Consider the following 21,001-nt stretch of genomic DNA (forward strand, 5'->3'; position numbering starts at 1 on the left):
TGTACTCTAGTCTGTACTAATAACAGGACACATGACCCTGTATACATTCAAAACACACATACAATTATGTGGAATTCTCTCATGTAGATTTGTAACCCAGAGTTGTAGATCCATAAGAGCTTTATATCCAGTAAGATTATATCATCTTCTTGTAAGACTATATAAATGCAATAGAGGTCATTTCAGCTTGTTTGGGCTAAAAGAAAATTTGCATTTCAAATCCATTCCCACCAGTAGTTGAGACTGTGATAATCAAAATAGGATCCTTGCCACATGTTTTGTTACAGGATTCCCCCTCTGTGCCATTTCACCTTCCATTTCACTTCCATGGCGAAATGACAGGGATGAGGGGCAACTCCATTGCCCTGCATACTGCTTCATTGCAACCACACTTCCCCATCACTTAGGGGAAGCATTGCTGAAGTGGGACAGATCTGTGCTGGCTCCATTGGAGCCAGCATAACACAGGTAGGGTCCCATGTTTGGAGGAAGCTTCCTAGGATGCTTCCACTCCAGTTGTGGGCAGGGCCTCCTCCAGAAGTCCAGCAACATGGTGTGATGGGCAGCATGCTCATTCATCATTGGACTGAGGGGAAAGTGTCCTAAGATGCCAAAAAGCCCCGTGTGATGAAGTGGACAGTCTTGCTTACTTGTAGGAAGGGGTGAAAACGTAATCATCCTAGTGCCCTAATTAGAAACAAAACTTATCTTCTCTGCCCCTTCTGGATGCTTGCTTTCAAGTTGGGCTGGAGAGGGAATGAACTAGGAGACATTACTTAGTTACACAGACGTAAGTTAGTAGCCAATATTGTGAGAAAGGTAATAAATAAATACTGTATATACTTGAGTATAAACCTAGTTTTTCAGCCCTTTTTTAAGACTGAAAAGCCCCCCTCGGCTTATACTCGGGTGAGGGTCCTTGTTGGCTTATATTTGGGTCAGCTTATACTTGAGAATATATGGTACATTTATTATTTTTCTCTATTATTATTGGTATTATTACATTTATTATTTTTCTCTATTATTGTTGCTACTATTACATTTATTTTACTCTATTTTTTATTATTAATACATTCATTATTTCACTCTGATCGTATTATTATTATTGCATTTATTATTTTACTCTATTATTATTAAGATACATAAGCACATTTACATTGAAGAAGATGAGAGTAATGATTTGATCAGAGTTGGACAGTCTTATCTTAAATTTGAGTTTTATGTACATATTCAAAAACATTTAACCTACCGATGCCTCAATTAATGTAATTTTATATGTGTTTCGGGCTGTGTGGCCATGTTCCAGAAGTATTCTCTCCTGACGTTTCGCCCACATCTATGGCAGGCATCCTCAGAGGTTGTGAGGTATGGAGAAACTAAGCAAGGAAAGTTTATCCATGCCTCACAACCTCTGAAGATGCCTGCCATAGATGTGGGCGAAACGTCATGAGAGAATACTTCTGGAACATGGCCACACAGCCCGAAAGACATACAACAACCCTGTGATCCCGGCCATGAAAGCCTTCGACAACACATTAATGTAATTTTATTGGTATCTATTTTTATTTCTGAAATTTACCACCCTCGGCTTATACTGGAGTCAATGTTTTCCCAGGGTGCCTCGGCTTATATTGGGATCGGCTTATACTTGAGTATATATGGTAAATATTGAAACTATGCTAAAATAGTTTAATAAGATTATATAGATAGATATAATATGTACAGATATATACATTTTTTTGTTAAAAAATAAGCAAAATGGACAATTTTGTTTGCAAAAAGGAAAAAAAATATTTAAAAATCCTGAAAAACTGATCCAAATCATGATGGAATGCAATGAAACTGAGACATCTTCACCTCCTTAGCTATGCAATGAGTTCACGGTGTCAATTCAAAGTAAAAGCAGTGTGTCTACTTCCTTTGGAAAAAAATGCTGAAAGGGAAGAAGATGTTTGTGAAAGATTAATGTGTTTGCAAAAAGTGCAACACATTTTATCCTGGTCCCTGATTCTCTTGGTAGATTAATATTAAATTACAGTCTCAAACTGAATTTTATATTTTCAGGGCTATGTCTAACTTGTTGAGACATCATAAGCAATCATTTGGGATGAGAAATTATTCAAAATTAGACAGCTTTCAAATGATGTGAAGGTTTAACATCAGTTCAAATAAACCACGTTTGTGCTTTTAAAAGTCCCTTCTCAACTCTTCTGGTTTTTTTTTTTAAAAGCTCACTTTTTTAGTTTGACTAAAGCCAGTAAGATCTCTATCTTACTGATTTAAGTGAAGGCAACTCTAGCTATGAAGATTGTTACAACATAATTATATCAGAAATTATTCTGCCATTGAAATCACTACTATGTCAGAACATTCACAACTCAGCTTTGTAAGAAGTTATGTATTCCTGGTATCCTGATCCAAATGAATCAGAGTCATAAAAAGTATTATTATTATTTATTCATTTCTATCCCGCTTTTCTCCCATGGGTGGGACTCAAGGTAAGATGTATTCAAATAAAAAATAGGGAAGTGATTCTTGACTCATTTGGTTCAGGGTGGTTATATTACAACCACCACTTGGTGACTGGAATCCATTACATTATTTCCTGTTGCCTGTCAAATTATTTTTTGATTGTTACCTTTTTGTTTTTTGACTAACAAGGTTTTTAAAAATCTGTATAGTGTAATGGAAACTAGCTACATGTCTGCTCCCATTTTATACCAGCTGATTCCTTTGTTTTCTCAAAGTGAAACGAACACACTTGTCTTGATAGACTGCATTATTTTGTCATCATTTCATATCAAGGCCCCTGAGATGAAATACAGCACACTGAACTGTCAACCAAATAGGACTTTGATGTGCAATTAATACTAAACCATACCTCATTACCTAGTGATAATGCACCACGGCATTTACCATGCGTTTAATGAATCGAATGGCCTTGGGGGGCTTATTTTATTAAATTTTATGTTGAAATTATTACAACCATATTATGAAATGATGACACTTCTTTCCATGTTTGTTCAGCCTGGTGGAATCAGGAGCAGAAGGACCTCATTTCACTCCAAAGCTACAACATGATCCCACTTTCATTAACAGGATAAGCCAGTAGAATGAAATATGAGATAAAACTATCAGTCGGAGCCTCCCTCCTTTAATATGCTGGACAGTAATTGTGAGATTTGTGCCGTATGTTTGCCAAATTGAACACACACACACACAAATGACCCTCTGCATATTCTTGATTTCTCCCTTTATGTTTCTTTGCATGCCAGCCAGTTTTCAAAAGCATATTCCCTAAGCACGATTACCACGTAATAACAACATCTAATAGCAAGGGGGCAAGCAATTGGTAGCCAATATCATACAATATCTACTAAAAATCAATTTTGTGTTTTGCTCCAGATGGGAAGCAATGGCAAGAATATAAGAGAGGTTGCCTCTGAGTTAATAAAATTATCTTGTGTTCATTGTAGAACTTTTATTTTACTTCACTTATCTAATGTTCTGTAATATCCAACACAGCCTGCCTTTTAGTAGTCAGTGTTTTTGTGGTCAATGTTTTGAATTCATTGTGATGTTTTGGTGCTAAGTTCTTAAATACAGTAATTACTGCATAACGTTACCATGTATTGAACTGCTTTTCTGTCAATTTGTTGTAAAACATGATGTTTTCATGCTTAATTTGTAAAATCATAATATAATTTGATGTTTAATAGGCTTTTCCTTAATCCCTCCTTATTATCCAACATTTTTGCTTATCGAACATTCTGCCTGCCTGTTTATGTTGGATAAGCAAGACTCTACTGTATATAGAAATATATTGTCATTGCCACAGTGCATATACAAAATTAACAGGTGCTTCCCTGCTCTCTTTTCAGATCTCAGATCTCTAAAATGAACGATATGCCAACATTTTCAGTTTGCACACTCACAGCTTATTTCAACTCGGATGAAGTCTTTCATTCCCATATTTTCCAAGAAGACTCCTGATGTTGCTGCAGTTTTGAAGAAGAAGGAAATATCTGCACTGAACTCCGCATGGAAGGTGGGGAAGAGAAGGTACGAGGTCTCAGTGAGGAACGAAGCTGAGTTCCAGAACTGTCCTGCAAATAGCAACAACCTTCCCTATAGTTAAACCTAAAACAGATAATGAAAGAAGTTCCAAAGGCACATCCTTTTAGCAACTGACAAAAAGAAATCTTGGGATCATGATAGATGGTTTGATGACAATGTCAGATCAGCGTGTGTGCATGTGAAAGTTATTCATCTTCAATTAATATAACTGCACATGACTATCCCATACAAGTAAGCTGCTGGATTAGTTTACGAGACTTTTTATACATTTTTCTGATTTTTTTCACATTACAGGATTTTGTGTACAAGATGTTTATGCATGAAAACATGATATTTCATGTATAAACATCTTAAAGACATAAATATATTTTGCTCAAAATATAATGTTTTTGAAATTATTAAGAAAGCGTCTGAAATGAAACTAGTTTTTTCCCTTTAGATGGAGTTTCTCAATAGATGAAGATACTCTTTCCCATCCAAGATTAGAAAAGCAAGACTACCCCATAGTGGGTATTGTTTTTAAAAAGAAAAACTTCATGTTGGGAATCACCAGAGAGGAATCAGAAATAAAATGATCTGTTATTGATTCATCTTTTCAGGAATCTATGGCGACCTCACTTGAACGGCTGTGTATAATTCTAGACATAACTCTCTCAAATATATATTATATTGTTGTCATGGAGAGCATAAAGTTATCCACAGTCCAGAGAAAAAATACATTTTTGTAATTCTAGAACTCAGAGTAATCTCATGAAGCTCAATGGTTGGTGATCCAAAATAGATAAAAGGAAATGCATCACACTATGCTTAGTTGGACAATAAAAACCACTGCCATTACATACATTGCTGACTTATCAATTTAGAGGATTTTAGCAATGAATTTGGATGCTAATGCTATATCTACAATGTAGGATTAATGCAGGTTCACAAAACTTTAACTGCCATGGCTCAATGTTATTTATTTCATGTCAAAAGCATTACATAAATAAATAAGTTTAAAACTGATAAAATAAAAGAATCACAAGCAGCTACATCATTTTAGACCAAAAAGGTCTTTAAAAAAGGGCGACAGCGGCTGAATTGTCTGTAGCTTTAAACAGTTCTTCCTCTGTGAATGAGGCAGAGCCTTGTGGGCAAGCATATAGATGCAGAGTTAGTTGTTCTGCTCCACAGTCGCACAAGGTAGAGGATTATTCTAGATAGTGCCATTTTGCCATGTTGTCTTTTGATCTGCTAATTCCACTTCTAAGTCTGTTCAGAGATTTCTGAGTTGCCCATTCTTGGTTTGCCCCTGGAGGAAGACCCTTGTGGCGGCCATCTAGTTGGTATTGCCTAGTTTAGCTGCCCAGAGGGATATTCTTGCTGTTGCTGGAGGAACATTTAGAGGAGTGGTGGTTCTCATGAAGTTTTTCCTTTATTTAGGTCTACTGAGAAGTGGCTATTAGCCATACAGTGAGTGGCTTTAACAGTGTTTGAGCTGATTTATCCCACAGTTAGCAGCAACTTCCCATTGCACATCGGGGGGGGGGGGGGGGGGGAATGCCAGCTAGCTTATAGAGTCTATCAACAGGTGTAGGTTTAAGACATCCTGTGATTATTCTACATGCCTCATTCAGTGCTATACTCACATGCTTCGCACGGGCAGATTTATGAGGATGGCATACTCAGCAGTTGAGTAAGACAAGTCCACAGCTGATGTTCTTATTAATTTTGGGTTTGCACCCCATGTGCTATTAATAATTTGTGAATGATGTTATTTCACGCAGCTACTTTGTACTTGGTGTTTGCACAGTGTTTCCTAAATATTAGTGTTCAATGTAGGATGATGACAAGATATTTAGGATGGGAACAGTGCTTGATCTCTTGGCCTTCCTAGGTAACCTTCGGTTTCCTGTTGGCTTCATGATTGCATAAATGGAAAGCACATACTTGTTTCTTGCGAGGGTTAGGCTTCAAGTGGTTATCTCTGTAGTAGCTGAAGAGATCTTTCAGTGCATTTGTAAGTTGGTTTTCGACTGTTTCAAAGTCTTTTGCCTGTGTTATTAAGCCAAGGTCATCAGTGTATATAAAGCTCTTTGTTATGGAATTGTTCAATGTTATGGAATCTTAGGAGTTGTAGTTTGATCTTGTAAAACTAGAACTCCCATGATTCCACAGTATTTTTTAAAAACCTGTTTCTTCAAAAATGTCCAGAAACAAATCAGACACTGAGGTGATAGTAAGGAGCTTGCGTTCAGGAGAACAAGCAGAAACTACAGAGGGACAAATGCGTGTGTCTACACACATCGTTCTCATTCAATCTGTGCAAAGGGGAATGGAAAAGTGCTGATACTTACTATCTCCATAGCAACGCAAAGGCCCAATTCTCCAGGCTGCTTCAGAATTAGGTCTGTTTGTATCAGTGATGACAATCTGGTTTACAGGCAAGTGTTCTTTGAAGGAAAGGAAGCCAGTATCATTGGTCCTGGACACACAGAGAAATAAAAATGGATTAACACTTTAAACATCACACATTTACCTTTTTAATACAAAAAAAACCCACTGGATAATATTTATTGTATTATTATTTTAATTTCTTAAACTGTGATCAGTAGAGCCACAGTGCTTGTGGATAAAAATCATGTTGCTTATTTATTTTGAACATCTTAGACCTTCAGATCAGGTTTTGTTCATCTTGTTTTATATAGGATGAATATTTGATTGCCAGGGATCCACCTCTTAAAACAAACAGAAATTTTCCATAGTTGATATGTGCCACATTTTTCATTGAGGGGGGGAAGGAAGGAAGGGAGGGAGGGAGGGAGGGAGGAGAAGGGGAAAGGGAGAAAGGGAAAGAGATACTATTCCCTTGGCTATTTGAATCCCAATCTGGTTTTGGCTTTTAAGGTACCTACAAAAACTTTGATATGGTTCTGAGAGATATCTTTCTTTTAAATAGCTCAATATTCACATTATAGTGTGGATCATCTTCCAGGGCAACTCATGTTATGTCTAAGGTTCATCTGTATTGTGGAATGAATGCATATTGACACCACTTTAACTGCACTGGCTCAACGCTATTGAATCCTGGGACTTGTAGTTTGGTGAGGCACTCTCACCTTTTGACAGCAATAGTTAAAGACCTTGTAAAACTCCTAGGATTCCATAACAATGAGCCATGGCAGTAAAGGTGTTAAAGTATAACCACCATGCTCTGCAACTGTCCCCACCCTCCTTTTCTTTGAAAAGTAAGGCAATGCATTCATGAACCATACTTGGGCATGGGGCTTAATTAGATGCTTTTGATGCCTTAGGGAAGAAATTCCAGGATCACAAAGGAACAGTTAAGTTCACTCTAGCTGTGGAAATTGGAGGAGCTGCAGTAATCTGTGGCAGCATATTCTTAAAAACCACTGTGTCCATACAATCTCACATAGGAACAGAAATCCTGAAGGCAATGGAATATCATTTCACACATCAAGTAAGTACCAGCATGATGCTCAAAAGTCAGAAGACTTGTTAACACGTAGATATAAATATATCAGTTCTGATAGTATGGGATCAATACATAAGAATAGAAATAGATAGAAAATTACAATTAAAATCATTACCATTATCGGGAACAGCACACCACTTGGGTGATGATGGCACAAGTTCTTGTGTTTCTTGTTCAAAATTAGCCTGAGACACATTGTGGACTGAAGATAGTGGTCCATTGTGTACAGATCAAAAATCAAGAGACCTATTTCTTTACATGGCCCTTTTGGGCTGTGCCACTATGCCATGAAAGGGTAGGTGTGCAGGATATCTCATGGAGCCCTGCATGCCCTCCCTCCTCCTCTCATTCCACGGTGGGGACATCCTCCCCATCAGATGGCAGAAAGGGTGGCAATGCGCATTGCCCCGTCGCCCTTTCTGCCATCACACAGCAAAAAGGAAGGGGGAGAAGAGTGCGGCTAGCTCCATTGGAGCTACCCAAACAACACTTTCCTCTCCACTTTGGGAGGAATGTGGGAAAGGCATGCCATACATCATGTGATGTGACACAGCAGGCCCCATCTAAGCCATGCATAAAAGCAGCAACACAGGGCAAAAATGCCCTATATAGAAAGGCCCATAGGCAAGTTGAAGCAAAACATCTGATAGTAACTCTGTCTTTGCAATAAAAAATGAATCACTCATGCTTTTTTCCCATCAGACCTTCCTCACTAACAGTAGAATCAGTTCTGTGGGTGTTACTGAAGTAGTGGTAAAATAACTGGTGTGTAACATATCTGAGAATCACAGTGCTCTTCGTAAGCATGTATCTTCAACACTGTCCAGAGATGTAAACAGTGAAACTAATGCAGACTTCAATCCACAGCCTTTAACATGCTGTAGCAGCTAAATTTTTCAAATGGTTTTCAAGGGTATCCAAGAGATTAGTCCAACTTTGAAGATTGCTGATGTAGGACCTGTCTATGAAATCAATTGCACCGTGTCCAAATAGCATATTCTATACACAGTGCTGGGAGAATATATTTCTGTCGCACGTAATAGCATATCCACATATAATAAATGACCAAGGGGAAATAAATGCTGTAGGTAGTTTTGCTAGTCATCACTTTTATAAATATCTGTATACTTGGAGGAATCTATGCACTTGCATTACACATTCCAGAGCATGAACAAGATGTGCTTATTATTTCAATGAAACATCTACATAACAAAAAATAAGGCATCAACATAGGGCTAATAAGGTAATGTTGAGGACCTTGATGCTGGACTTTAATGCTTACAAAATGACTGTGATGTTGGAGGAGTGCAAGGTCGCAGGATTCGGGGAGGGGGGGGGGTAATTCAGAAAATATTTTTTCCAAGCTCTGCTTCCAAAAAATAGTTTGCAATGTAGTGCAGCTGAATCATTAGTCAATGATTACTTTGTAATAAAATGGTTTGAGAAGAAATCACAGTCTAACAAATGTAATACAGTTCCCCAAGTAATATATATATATATATATATATTTCTGTAACAAGGGTACAACCTTGAGTAAAGATGAGAAAATGGCATGGAAGGCAGAAACAAATGTATATACAATAAACTATTTATGGGGAAAGGTTCATAGAAAACTTTATAATTCCTGCCACTCCTTAAATACCATATACCCCCTATATACTCAAGTATACACCGACCTGAATACAAGCCGAGACACCTAATTTTACCACAAAAAAACTGGGAAAACTTATTGACTCGAGTATAAGACGAGGGTGGGAAATGCAGCAGCTACTGGTAAATTTCAAAAATAAAAATAAAAACAGATACCAATAAAATTACATTAATTGAGGCATCAGTAGGTTAAATGTTTTTGAATATTTACATAAAATTGTAATTTAAGATAATAAGACTTTAATAAGATAAGACTGTCCAACTTAGATTACCTAAGTACTCGAGTATGAGCCGATCCGAATATAAGATGGCCAGGACCCTCACTCGAATATAAGCTGAGGGGTTTTTTTTTAGCCCTTATAAAGGGCTAAAAAACTTGGCTTATACTTGAGTATATATGGTAATTTTCTATAGCTATAGATGTCTCTACCGGCATTCAAGTCTAGATCTGCAAAGTTTAAAACTGCTACTAAAGTTTCAGTAGCCACTCAAATTTTGATGCATATGGGAATCTAGTAGAAAACAACACACAATATTAGCATACAGTGACATTTACCAGATTGTTAATTAGATATGGGTAGTTCATGTTAGACTGAGTATAGATTAGTATAGGAGGAAAAGATCCAGTACTATTGCAAGAAAAGAACATGTTAAAGAGTTTGCCCATACGTACTTTAGATTCTATTTGTTATTTTTGAGATTACATCAAAGTTCTTCACACTGAGTTTTTAAATGTTTTCATCTTATTAATCTAGAATTTCTGTGTTGTGTTTGTGTGTGTGTGTGTGTGTGTGTGTGTGTGAGTGAGAGAGAGAGAGAGAGAGAGAGAGAGAGAGAGAGAGAGAGAGAGAGAGAGAAGAAGGAATGCTTTCTTCCATGATGGTCCTCAATGGGTTTCTCATGGAGGTTGCAGTGAGTCAGCAGTGACCTGACATGCTTACTTTCACCATAGTTGCTATATCATGTGCCTTCACGCAATACCCTCATCATGTATATCTATATCTACAGATAAGTATACAAACAATATGGGAATTAACCACCAGCCAATGTGGATGTAATTCATGATATGTATGTGGCCCATTATTTCAGATTTTCATTAAGCAAGTGAATCAAATAATGCATCATAGCAAACTTAGCATGAAACAAAAAGTTGGACAACAACATTGCAGAACTAGTTGTCATTATACGTAATAAATAGGTCAGAGGGAATCTAATTCTACTGTGTTTCTACTGTGTTTCACAATCCTATATTATTAGAGAAACTGGGCATGCCTCTATATAGAAAATTCATAATTTCTCCTCCACAACAGATGGTAGGACAGAAGTGTCATTAAATATAATTTCATCCCGTATGGTACCTTATTGGTATATTTTCAACTTTTATGTTAATGAAACCTCTAGTGAATAGGTGAGCTCAGTGGCATAGATATTTAATGAAATCTGTGATAGATATGGTATATTTAGAAAAATGTTCCATCAGCATATGTCCAAGTTAGGTAAATGGGAAACAGGCCAATGAAACGTAACTTCAGATCCTGTAAATTTGAGATCAGCAGTAGGGTAGACTATTAAATGCAGTGAGACAGTAACTTAATTAGTTGATTTCAAGCACACAGTAATCATACATCTTTTAAAGGAGTTCAGCCATCAATATTATAAATAAAGTACTGTAGGCAATAATATAGTAGCAGTGATGTTGGAAGATAACCACATTAAGGACAGTCTGAGTACAGCTCAATAAACCTTCTTGTTTAATCCCTATCTTTGCTACCTCTTAGAGGGCAATCCTAAGGAACTATGCCAACCACGGATGGTGCATTTTTTTTTGCAAATTCAACACTTTAAACTTTTTCTGTCCTTGATTAAAGTGACTGGCATAACTATCAAGACACTTTACTGGAGAAAGTAACCAGTTCGAATTGTTGTATTCTTATCCTTTTCTCACCCCAAGTTTTAACTAAGTGTCTCATGCGGCCCGCCCTGTTATATTGGTGTTTTTTTTTGGTTTTTTTTATTTTGTGTTGCACTGTACATGATTATTTATTGTATTGTTTAATTGTATTATGATATGTTGTTTTTATATTTTGCTATATTGTACTGTTCTGGGCATGGCCCCATGTAAGCTGCCCTGAGTCCCCGTTGGGGAGATGGTGGCAGGGTATAAATAAAGTTTTATTATTATTATTGTTGTTGTTGTTGTTGTTGTTGTTGTTGTTGATGATGACTTGAATTTTAGAAATTTTGGCCCTCAAAATTAAATTGTACAAAAAGATACATTTTGCATTACTATTGGACATGGTCTAAAGTATAGGGTAGAATAAAAGTGGTTTATATTATATTAATTTGGCCACTTTCAAGTTCTGATCAGAAATGCTGAATGGACTAAAACTAAATCAACAGGTTGATTTATTTACGGGTTCATGCAAGTACCTTTTTTTAATAAAATGTTTTTATTAATATTATGTTTTGTTATATGAATAGATTTTGTACATTTAATCCATATATGTCATTTACCTATAACCCCATTTCTCCGCCCTCTTCCTATTTCTCACTCTTCCTCCTTTCTATATTATCCACTCATTTATCTAATATATCTTAGTTCTATTCACTCTTTTTTTCTCCCCTCCCCACCTTCCGTCACCCCATACGCATAACACAATTTCCATTAGAACTTTAATGTCATCCATGAGCCTAGCTTTTCCCATCTCTGTACAATAATTAAATTGGCTTTACCACTATTTATCCATTCCGAATATATCGACCATTTATCTTTAATTTTTCTCATTTTATCTTCCTTCTTATCCTCCCAGGTTACACTTGCTATAATATCTTATTGGACCTGATCAAACAACTAATTGTTCCAATTTACTATATTCATTTTTTTTCATTTTTCCAACCCCATTCTATTACCACCTTTCTTGGTCCATGCAAGTACTTTACCACAGCTCTCATTTAAAAAGGAACCACCCCTTCTATGAGTAGAGAGGCAAAGAGTAAGAACTAAAAGAAGCACCGAATCCCACTGCCCTGGGGAAATGGTGGTGGCGATCCGGGGCAACTGAGTCCACAAGGCGGCATTAATGCTTTCCATTCTTTGTGGAAAAACCCTTGACTAATCCATGGATTAAATCAAAATCAACCATTTTGGCCCCCAAACCTGCCCTCAATTTATACATGAAGTCGACTTGTACATGAGTATATATGGTAGTAATTGTTGTTGAAAATAAAATAAGATATGCAGCAGCTCTTACCAAAGGCAAAGCCAAGATCCAAAGGAGGGAAAGTTAAATTCTTTGCCTCTTCTTCAGTTCTGGGAAGATTCCATCCTGACCCTCTATTACAATCTAGTTTGTGAAGGAAGCTTGCATTGCCACTAATAATTTCTGTTAGTATATTTGGTAAGTGTGGGTGTCTTACAATTATCAACATGACTGATGTCATATGTCACATTTCAGCCTGTTCAAATGATGCCTCATGCTTGTCTAGATTTTGGTTGACACAGGCTGTCTTGGTAAAACAGCCTGTTGAAGGTTCTTCATACACCTCCAACTGAGGGATTTTTTAAAACAGCAAGATCTTTGTTTATTTGAAGAGGGGCTGTTTTTACTACAACTTGCTCAAGGAGCATCTGTGCAAAATTATCAATCCCCCCCCCCCTTTGAATTCAAGTGCACACAAAGAACAATCTCAACATTGTTTGATCTGAGAGATGAAAACTTCCTCCCCAATTTTGGGTCTACTGTAATAACTCAACTGTGGGATAGTTCTCCTAGTGGTCACTGTATCAGATTGTTTGATCTGAGAGATGAAAACTTTCTCTTCAATTTTGCAAATGCACATATTTATGAATTTCATTTATGAATTTCAATTACAACTGAAGTTACTGCTAAATATGATGGTGGGTGCTGGGATTTGTGTTTAGTTTGCAGACTTGGGCTGGAGTTCTGTTGCTGACTTACATTTGAATAACTGAGAGCTATGCATTATTATTTCTACATATTTTTTGCAAAGAGATATCCAATATTCCCTTGCACAATAATGTCAACAAATTCTTCAACAGGAGTTGGGCAGTACTAGCAGAGCCGGCCCTAGGTATTTTTCAAGTGTAGGCGAACAGAATTTTGGCGCCCCCCCCCCAACCAATCACTGAAAAATAAAAGCGTTGGATAAGCGAAAATGTTGGATAATAAGGAAGGATAAAGGAAAAGCCTATAAAACATCAAATTACATTATGATTTTACAAATCAGTGACAGCTAACTCCTCCCAAAAAAAGATTCTCCCAGGCAAGAAGAAGCCAGGCCTTGAAGCCACAGGGCCATTAAATGCTAATCAAGGTGATTAATTACAACATTCACACCTGCTTCAAAGAAAAGTTCTTTCTCCCACCCTGGGCCTTCTACAGATATATAAACCCCACATACCTAGCTTCCAAGTTCCTACAGACCTCACAATCTCTGAAGGCCCCAAAGGTGGGCTCGTGTGGTGCGAAGGTGGGTCCGTGCCGGCCGGAAGGCCCAGCACGGGCACCGGGAGGCCCAGCGCAGCCGCCGGAAGGCCCGAAAGAGAAGGAGGTGGAGAGTGGTGCCCTCCTTCCAGGACGATGGCGCCCCCGGGACGATGGCGCCACAGGCAAGTGCCTATTTCGCCTTATGGTTGGACCGCCTCTGAGTACTACATACTACTCTGCTACCTGACCCAAACAGCAGGTGGTTGGCCAAGAGTTTGCTGTAATACCTCAACTGTGTGATAGTTCTCCTAGTGGTCACTGTATCCTGGATCTCCACATTAGTATTTTGGTTAATCTGCATAATAAATAATCATCCAGATAAATAGGATCTCAGCCTAAATCTATACATCTAGGAAAATTGCTCTCTAATTGCCATACCTTACCCAATACCCACAGAGATTAGAGAATAATGTCATCTAAATTCTCCTTCTAGGGCAGGCATGAGCAAACTTCAGCTCTCCAAGTGTTTTGGACTTCAATTCTGACATTTCCTAACAGCTGGTAAGCTGGCTGGGATTGCTAAGAGTTGAAATCCAAAACATCTGGAGGGCTGAAGTTTGCTGATGCCTGTTCTAAGAGTATGACCTTTTTATACCTGAATATTAGGTCTAGGATTTTCTGTTTAATGCTCGCAAATGCTGACAATGAAAAATCTATACCAGAGATTGCTCTGATATCATTGTGAAGTCATGAAATAATAATTATATAAACAATAAAATCTATGCATTTTATTTTCTCCTTAAAAAGCTTTGTTATACAGATCTCTACAACTAATCAAAACTGCAGCTGTTGTCATGACTATCTTCTGTGCATTCTTTCAGGCTCTCTGTAAACTAAACAATATGCTTGCCTTGACTTCATCGTCAACCTTCAGTGAAATGTTATCATGGTTTGTTTTGACTTTTTTCTCTGTGTGCGTATTTCATCAAGGACATTATTAGGCATATAGAATATAATGCTCTAAGTAATGTCTTCAATATTAAATCATTATTGAGGAAATAGAAAATAATGATAATGCTACACAAATAATACGCTTGTGCATTTCGGTTGAACCTTGATTCATTTCTGCTGGCCAAATTCCAGGAGGCTCATGGATCAATTTTTGTGCATCTCCCAAAAATGGATGGGTTACCAAATAGCTGTTTCTGGTCTGCAGCCAAAAGATCTGGGAAGATTGGGTCCATTTATGGGAATGGAGAACTTACAAGGCTCCCCTTTCCTTTTCTTTCTTCCTTTCAAGGGAGCATGGATTTGAGCAACAGGGTTAAGGAGGCATCCTTCCTTCAAGCCTTTCCTATCTACCTTTCATGGTAATCTGGGTTTGAGGAATGGGGTTAAGGAAACATCCTTCCTAGGACCCTTTCCTTTCTTCCTTTCAAGGGAGTCTGTGTTTGAAGAATTGGGTTAAGGAAGCATCCTTCCTCGGATCCTTTCCTTTCTTTCTTCCTTTCAAGGGAATCTGGGTTTGAAGAATGGGATTAAGGAAGCATCCTTCCTGGGACTCTTTCCTATTTTCCTTTTAAGGGAGTCTGAGTTTGAAGAATGGGACCCTCCTTGGGACCCTTTCCTTAGATACTGCTTGCATATGACATGTCACGGCATTCTTCTATTCTGTTTGGCCAAACAGGCAGGGCTCACAGGAAAATGCCATGCAAGCAGCAGGCAGCCTCTTTGTGCTGCGTGGTGCATATAATAATAATAACTTTATTCTTATACCCTGCCACCATCTCCCTGAAGGAATTCGGGGCGGCTAGCATGGGGACAAGCCCAAAAGTAACATAGGCTAAAACCACAATACATGAATTAAAACAGTAAAAACAAAATAAATATACATCAGCATAAAAATAAATCCAAAGAGTGCTTTGTGAGTAGTCTGCATTGCTGGTAAGATTCTACAGTGAGTGACAGCTCCACATTTGGTGTTTGCAGCAGTTGTCATCCCCTCAAAACAAATCAAGTTTCTTCCCTATTTGATTATGTTGAACTGACAAAGTTTTAAAATAGCATTTTAATTTGTCTTATATACCATTCATAGTAGACAGGCATAAGGAAAAATAAACTAGGGTAAACTTATCATTACCATTCTTCTTTATCAGCATCACAGTTACAAAAGTATCTTAAATCCAGGCAGCTTTCTTCTAATCCGCATGCACACTGCTGGACTCCAGGAATAGACCCTCCCCAGTAAGGATGCTTTTCGTTGGCACGGCCAACCCACCAAACAAATGGCATTCCATCTGGAGAAACAAAGAAAGAAAAACTGCCATAAGGAATGGGAATTAAATAAACAAAGTAAGAGGAAAAGCCAGGATGAAATTGCATCCTGGGTGTTGTTGTTGTTGGTTTCAAAGGAAATTGTATGTAATTCTGAAATCATCATTTCACATTTGCATCACTTACATTATCTTGCCAGACTCCCTTTAACTGCCATGCAGTGGCATACTGGGACTTGTAGTTTCACAAGATCTTTGCCTTCTTTGTCATAGAGTGCTTCACCAAATTACACCTCCCGAGATTCCATAGTGTTGAGCCATGGCAGTTAAATTGAATTTAGCAAGCAAACATACATGATAGGTCATAATGATTATATTTTAATACATTTGTATTGTTTTATGTTTATTATTAGTCTACTTCACAACAATAATTTACATAAAATTAGTTAAGCTAAACAAAGTTAGGTAAAGAAAAAGAGTAACCACAATCGGATGCATTAGTGGTTAGAACAAGCATTTACATTAGAGTTAAGTTGTGGCAATAGGATCCCCAACTGGGGGAAAAAACAACCAGACTGACATCATTATATAACATTTTTTTCTGGGATGGTAATATTCCATGTATGTATTATTAAATATAACATTCTATTGGATATGCTCCCTGACATATATTCACCCAGGCCCCAAAAAATCACATTTCGGCGCTAACTTGAACATGAAGTTATGCTGCTGCTCTTTTTTAGTGACCAATAGATGCCTCATGCCTTGCTTCACTCAAGAACAACTAGCTAAATTGTGACATTTGATTTAGCTGTCTACCCAGTTAAGTGTCTCTGGCTTCAATCTGAATTATTTTCTGACTATGAATCTAAAATCTGAGAGTATTTCCATACTATATAGAGATTCTGTGGAATCCTGTGATTTGTAGTTTGGTGAAATTCTTGAAAATCTTAGAAATCTTTACAGCTGCAACTCAGGGGAGTGTGCATTTGAGATTTTTTGCAGGGAATTTTAAGGGCTTTATCAAAGATTGCCCATCAAGCTCTGATCCCAAATCCTTGCTGTAACCTGTATTCTAAATAAATACTTTGGCCCCTTCTTCAGCACCTCACTTCTACTGACTTAATAAATTAAGTTCCTTCCCCCCATTTCTTTATGGTTCTTCCTTTACGGAAGAACTGATAGATCAAAAGGATAATCTTGCCTCCAGGTAAGATTTAAACCTAGCAAAAAGGAACCTGCCCTCAACAATGAAAGCAATAGGCTTTGTTGTGCTTTGTCTTCCGTCCAGTGGTCACCCACAGCTTCCATGCCCATCAATCCATTTGGAGGGTTGTTGTATGTTTTCTGGGCTGTATGGCCATGTTCTAGAAGTATTCTCTCCTGACGTTTCGCCCACATCTATGGCAGGCATCCTCAGAGGTTGTGAGGTAAGGAGAAACTAAGCAAGGAAAGTTTATATATCTGTGGAAAGTCCAGGGTGAGAGAAGAACTGTTTGTCAGTAGGAGGCCAGTGTGAATGTTGTAGTTAATCACCTTGATTAGCATTGAAAAGCTTCATCTCCTGGCTCTTCCTGCCTGGGGGCATCCTTTGTTCAGAGTTGTCAGTTGCCCCTGGTTCCCATGTCTGGAAATAATCTGTTTTAAGAGTGTTGCTTCTTACTTACTGTTCTGATTTTTGAGTTTTGGAATTGTAGCTTGAGCTCTCAAAAGGCTATTCAAGGTAATGAACCCTCTTCATAGAGGTTCGGCACATTTAATAGCTTCTTTAAAATGCTGACTAAAATTGGGAATGGATCATTATCATACATACAAGGGATCTGTCAGTCCCTTCATGCAAACTTAAAGCAAAAGAATCTTCTGCGAAAGGGCACCAGAGCTTCGGAAATACAGTAGAGTCTCACTTATCCAACATAAATGGGCCGGCATAACGTTAGATAAGCAAATATGTTGGATAATAAGGAGAGATTAAGAAAAAGCCTATTAAACATCAAATTAGGTTATGATTTTACAAATTAAGCACCAAAACATCATGTTTTACAACAAATTTGACAGAAAAAGCAGTTCAATACACAGCAATGTTATGTAGAACAGTCGAGTCTCGCTTATCCAACATAAACGGGCTGGCAGAACGTTGGATAAGCGAATATGTTGGATAATAAGGAGAGATTAAGGAAAAGCCTATTAAACATCAAATTAGGTTATGATTTTACAAATTAAGCACCAAAACATCATGTTATATAACAAATTTGACAGAAAAAGTAGTTCACTACACAGTAATGCTATATAGTAATTACTGTATTTATGAATTTAGCAACAAAATATCAAGATGTATTGAAAACATTGACTACAAAAATCCGTTGGATAATCCAGAACGTTGGATAAGCGAGTGTTGGATAAGTGAGACTGTATTGAAAAGATTGACTACAAAAACACTGACTACTAAAAGGCAGACTGCATTGGATAATCCAGAACGCTGGATAAGTGAATGTTGGATAAGTGAGACTCTACTGTAACATTTAATAAGTAGTTAAAACTATGCTTCATTGCTCCTCATCTAAATAGTTACCTATAATTACTATGCTAAAAAAATGTTATCGTTTTGTAAAAATAAAATAGTTACTTTTAGTTCCTTTTCCCAAAACTATATGAATGCTACAAGCTGTTGTTCTGTGGTGTCCCACTCCCCCACCAAAACAGCTGAAGGTAACAGGAGAAAATAGTATTCAGATGACATGATGATACAAATACACCATGTGGTGAGTTACACTCCCAAGAGTTATAAAGGCAATGAAATCCACAGCAGAAACATCAAAGAGTGACATTACCCTTCACTACATTGCAATTCCAATGTAACCTAGCAATACCTTCATTAATGGTATTAGTTAAGGGAATTAGTTACAAACAATTATGTAACTTGTTACTTCTGAGTTCTGAGAAACAGTAAATGTTGGCATTGAAAATTAAGACCATGGCCTAGCACCAAAATCTCTCTCTCTGGAGAAGCCGTATTGCACAGGTGGATTGTAGTAGCAGCCTAATACTTCAGGAAGATTTGTCTATAACAACATGTTAAGATCTTTGGAATAGAGCGGTGTGATGTAAATTATTCAGTAATCAGCACTAGAGCCCAGGAAGAGACACTGGAAAGAAATGATGTTTGGCTAAAGTAAGTGAGCAAAGAAATTGCTTAACATGAACATGTCCAAATAAAAAATAAATTTTGGTCTCTACCTTGAATAGCATTTTAAAGAACCTATTCAAAGTGTTGAATCTTCTTTGTGGATATGGTTCAATACCTAGAATTGCTCTTTGAGAGCTCAGACTACGGTTATCACGGTAGAAATAGAAACACTGTTCGGCATGAAGTTGATAAGAACATTTTTAAATAAAACACCAGTGCTCATAAATTTGTATACTAGACTCTTCTTTAAATAGCAACAGCTAATTACATTACATATGGACAAAGTAACAAATCAAAAAGCTGTAACAGGAATGAAGGTTAATTGCAAAGTACAGAGGATAAAATAGAGATGAGCCATGCTTGTCAAGTCAGGTTTGCCTTGTCCCAATGCTCTGTCAATGACTTTAGACTCTTACAGTAAACAGTGAAATCTTACGCATCTTATCTCAAAAGTGAATCTCACTGAGCTCAATGGGAATTGCTTCCACATAGGTGGGAACAGGGACTGTACAGAAGGTGCATTGTTTTCAAATCATCATAAATGAGGAGGTGAGAGCTTTGTCCAAGACCCAGTGGAACTAATTATAAAAATGGAAAGTTCCACAATATACATTTCCTTAGTGTATATTCACTAATTTTGCATTCTTCAAACTTGCAGGATTGTTAATGCATATTATTAGCAAGCAACCTATTCCCTTAAAAAAATGTTGTAACAAGCTATGGGAGAAAAATGGTGGGAGGGAGGACTGAATATGATACTATGGAAACAAGTATGGCATCTACACGATATGGCACATTCTTCTAGTTTTCATCTTTTTCTACTCTGGAAACAAAGCACCTCCCAGTAGAGTCTCTCTTATCCAAGCTTCTGGATTATCCAAGCCATTTTTGTAGTAAATGTTTTCAATATATCATGATATTTTGGTGCTAAATTCGTAAATACAGTAATTACAACATAACATTACTGCGTATTGAACTACTTTTTCTGTCAAATTTGTTGTATAACATGATGTTTTGGTGCTTAATTTGTAAAATCATAACCTAATTTGATGTTTAATAGGCTTTTCCTTAATCCCTCCTTATTATCCAAGATATTCGCTTATCCAAGCTTCTGCCGGCCCGTTTAGCTTGGATAAGTGAGACTCTACTTTACATAAAAATGTTTCTTATGCTTTTGGTAGAATTTCCAAGCACATTTAAGAATATTTAGGATGAGCTATTTAATTTTATTGACAATTTAAATAGACATGATAGAAGTGATCTGTCTAATTAAAAATGTGCTAATTCAGGGGAAGACAATATTTAGGTTTATAGTGTAAGTTTGTGTAGCTATTAGATATTAATGATGAGCATTAATCAAAGTCAAGCTTCATATTACTGCCTCTTGGAAAGGTTCATTAAAATCCTTTATCTCCCTTATCAGTGATGATGAGGAACAGGAACAAGAGCAGCAGTGTCAGTTCTCAGAAAAGGTGCAGCTGACCTTGGAAGATGCAGCACATAGAATGCCAACTCTCAGAGGAGATATTTGAGTAAGTAGTTCCATCAGTCACTCCTGTTTACAATGGTATACACTTTAACATTGTTCCTACCCTTCGGCTCTGTGGTTACTGAGATCGTCCCCTGTCTCCTGCCCTGATTGTCCTTATATACCTCAGGAATCCCCCTCTAGAATCTATACTTTTATCCTCTGCATGTCCTGTTGTTGTTGTTGTTGTTGTTGTTGTTGTTGTTGTTGTTGTTGTTGCCTTGTTTTAACTGATCATTGTTGTTTATGTTTTTATGTATTTATTATGTTTTAATTTTTATTGGCTGTATTTTAATCTGTTGTTGTCTGGGCTAGTCCCCATGTAAGTTGCCCCGAGTCCCTTCGGGGAGATGGAGGCAGGATACA

The 21,001-nt window shown here is 37.4% G+C and overlaps 1 protein-coding gene across 1 annotated transcript in view; it reads right to left on the bottom strand.

Annotated features, from left to right (window-relative positions):
* cntnap5 (contactin associated protein family member 5) overlaps nt 1-21,001 on the bottom strand; it is a 482,960-nt gene that overhangs the window by 77,148 nt on the left and 384,811 nt on the right. The window contains exons 14-16 of the mRNA XM_008110020.2: nt 15,791-15,947; nt 6,414-6,541; nt 3,936-4,106 (exon numbers count right to left, since the gene is read on the bottom strand). Coding sequence (XP_008108227.2) covers nt 3,936-4,106; nt 6,414-6,541; nt 15,791-15,947 — 456 coding nt within the window. The remainder of the gene's footprint in view (nt 1-3,935; nt 4,107-6,413; nt 6,542-15,790; nt 15,948-21,001) is intronic.

Source organism: Anolis carolinensis, chromosome 1, assembly GCF_035594765.1.
Source record: "Anolis carolinensis isolate JA03-04 chromosome 1, rAnoCar3.1.pri, whole genome shotgun sequence".
NCBI classification, from domain to species: domain Eukaryota; kingdom Metazoa; phylum Chordata; class Lepidosauria; order Squamata; family Dactyloidae; genus Anolis; species Anolis carolinensis.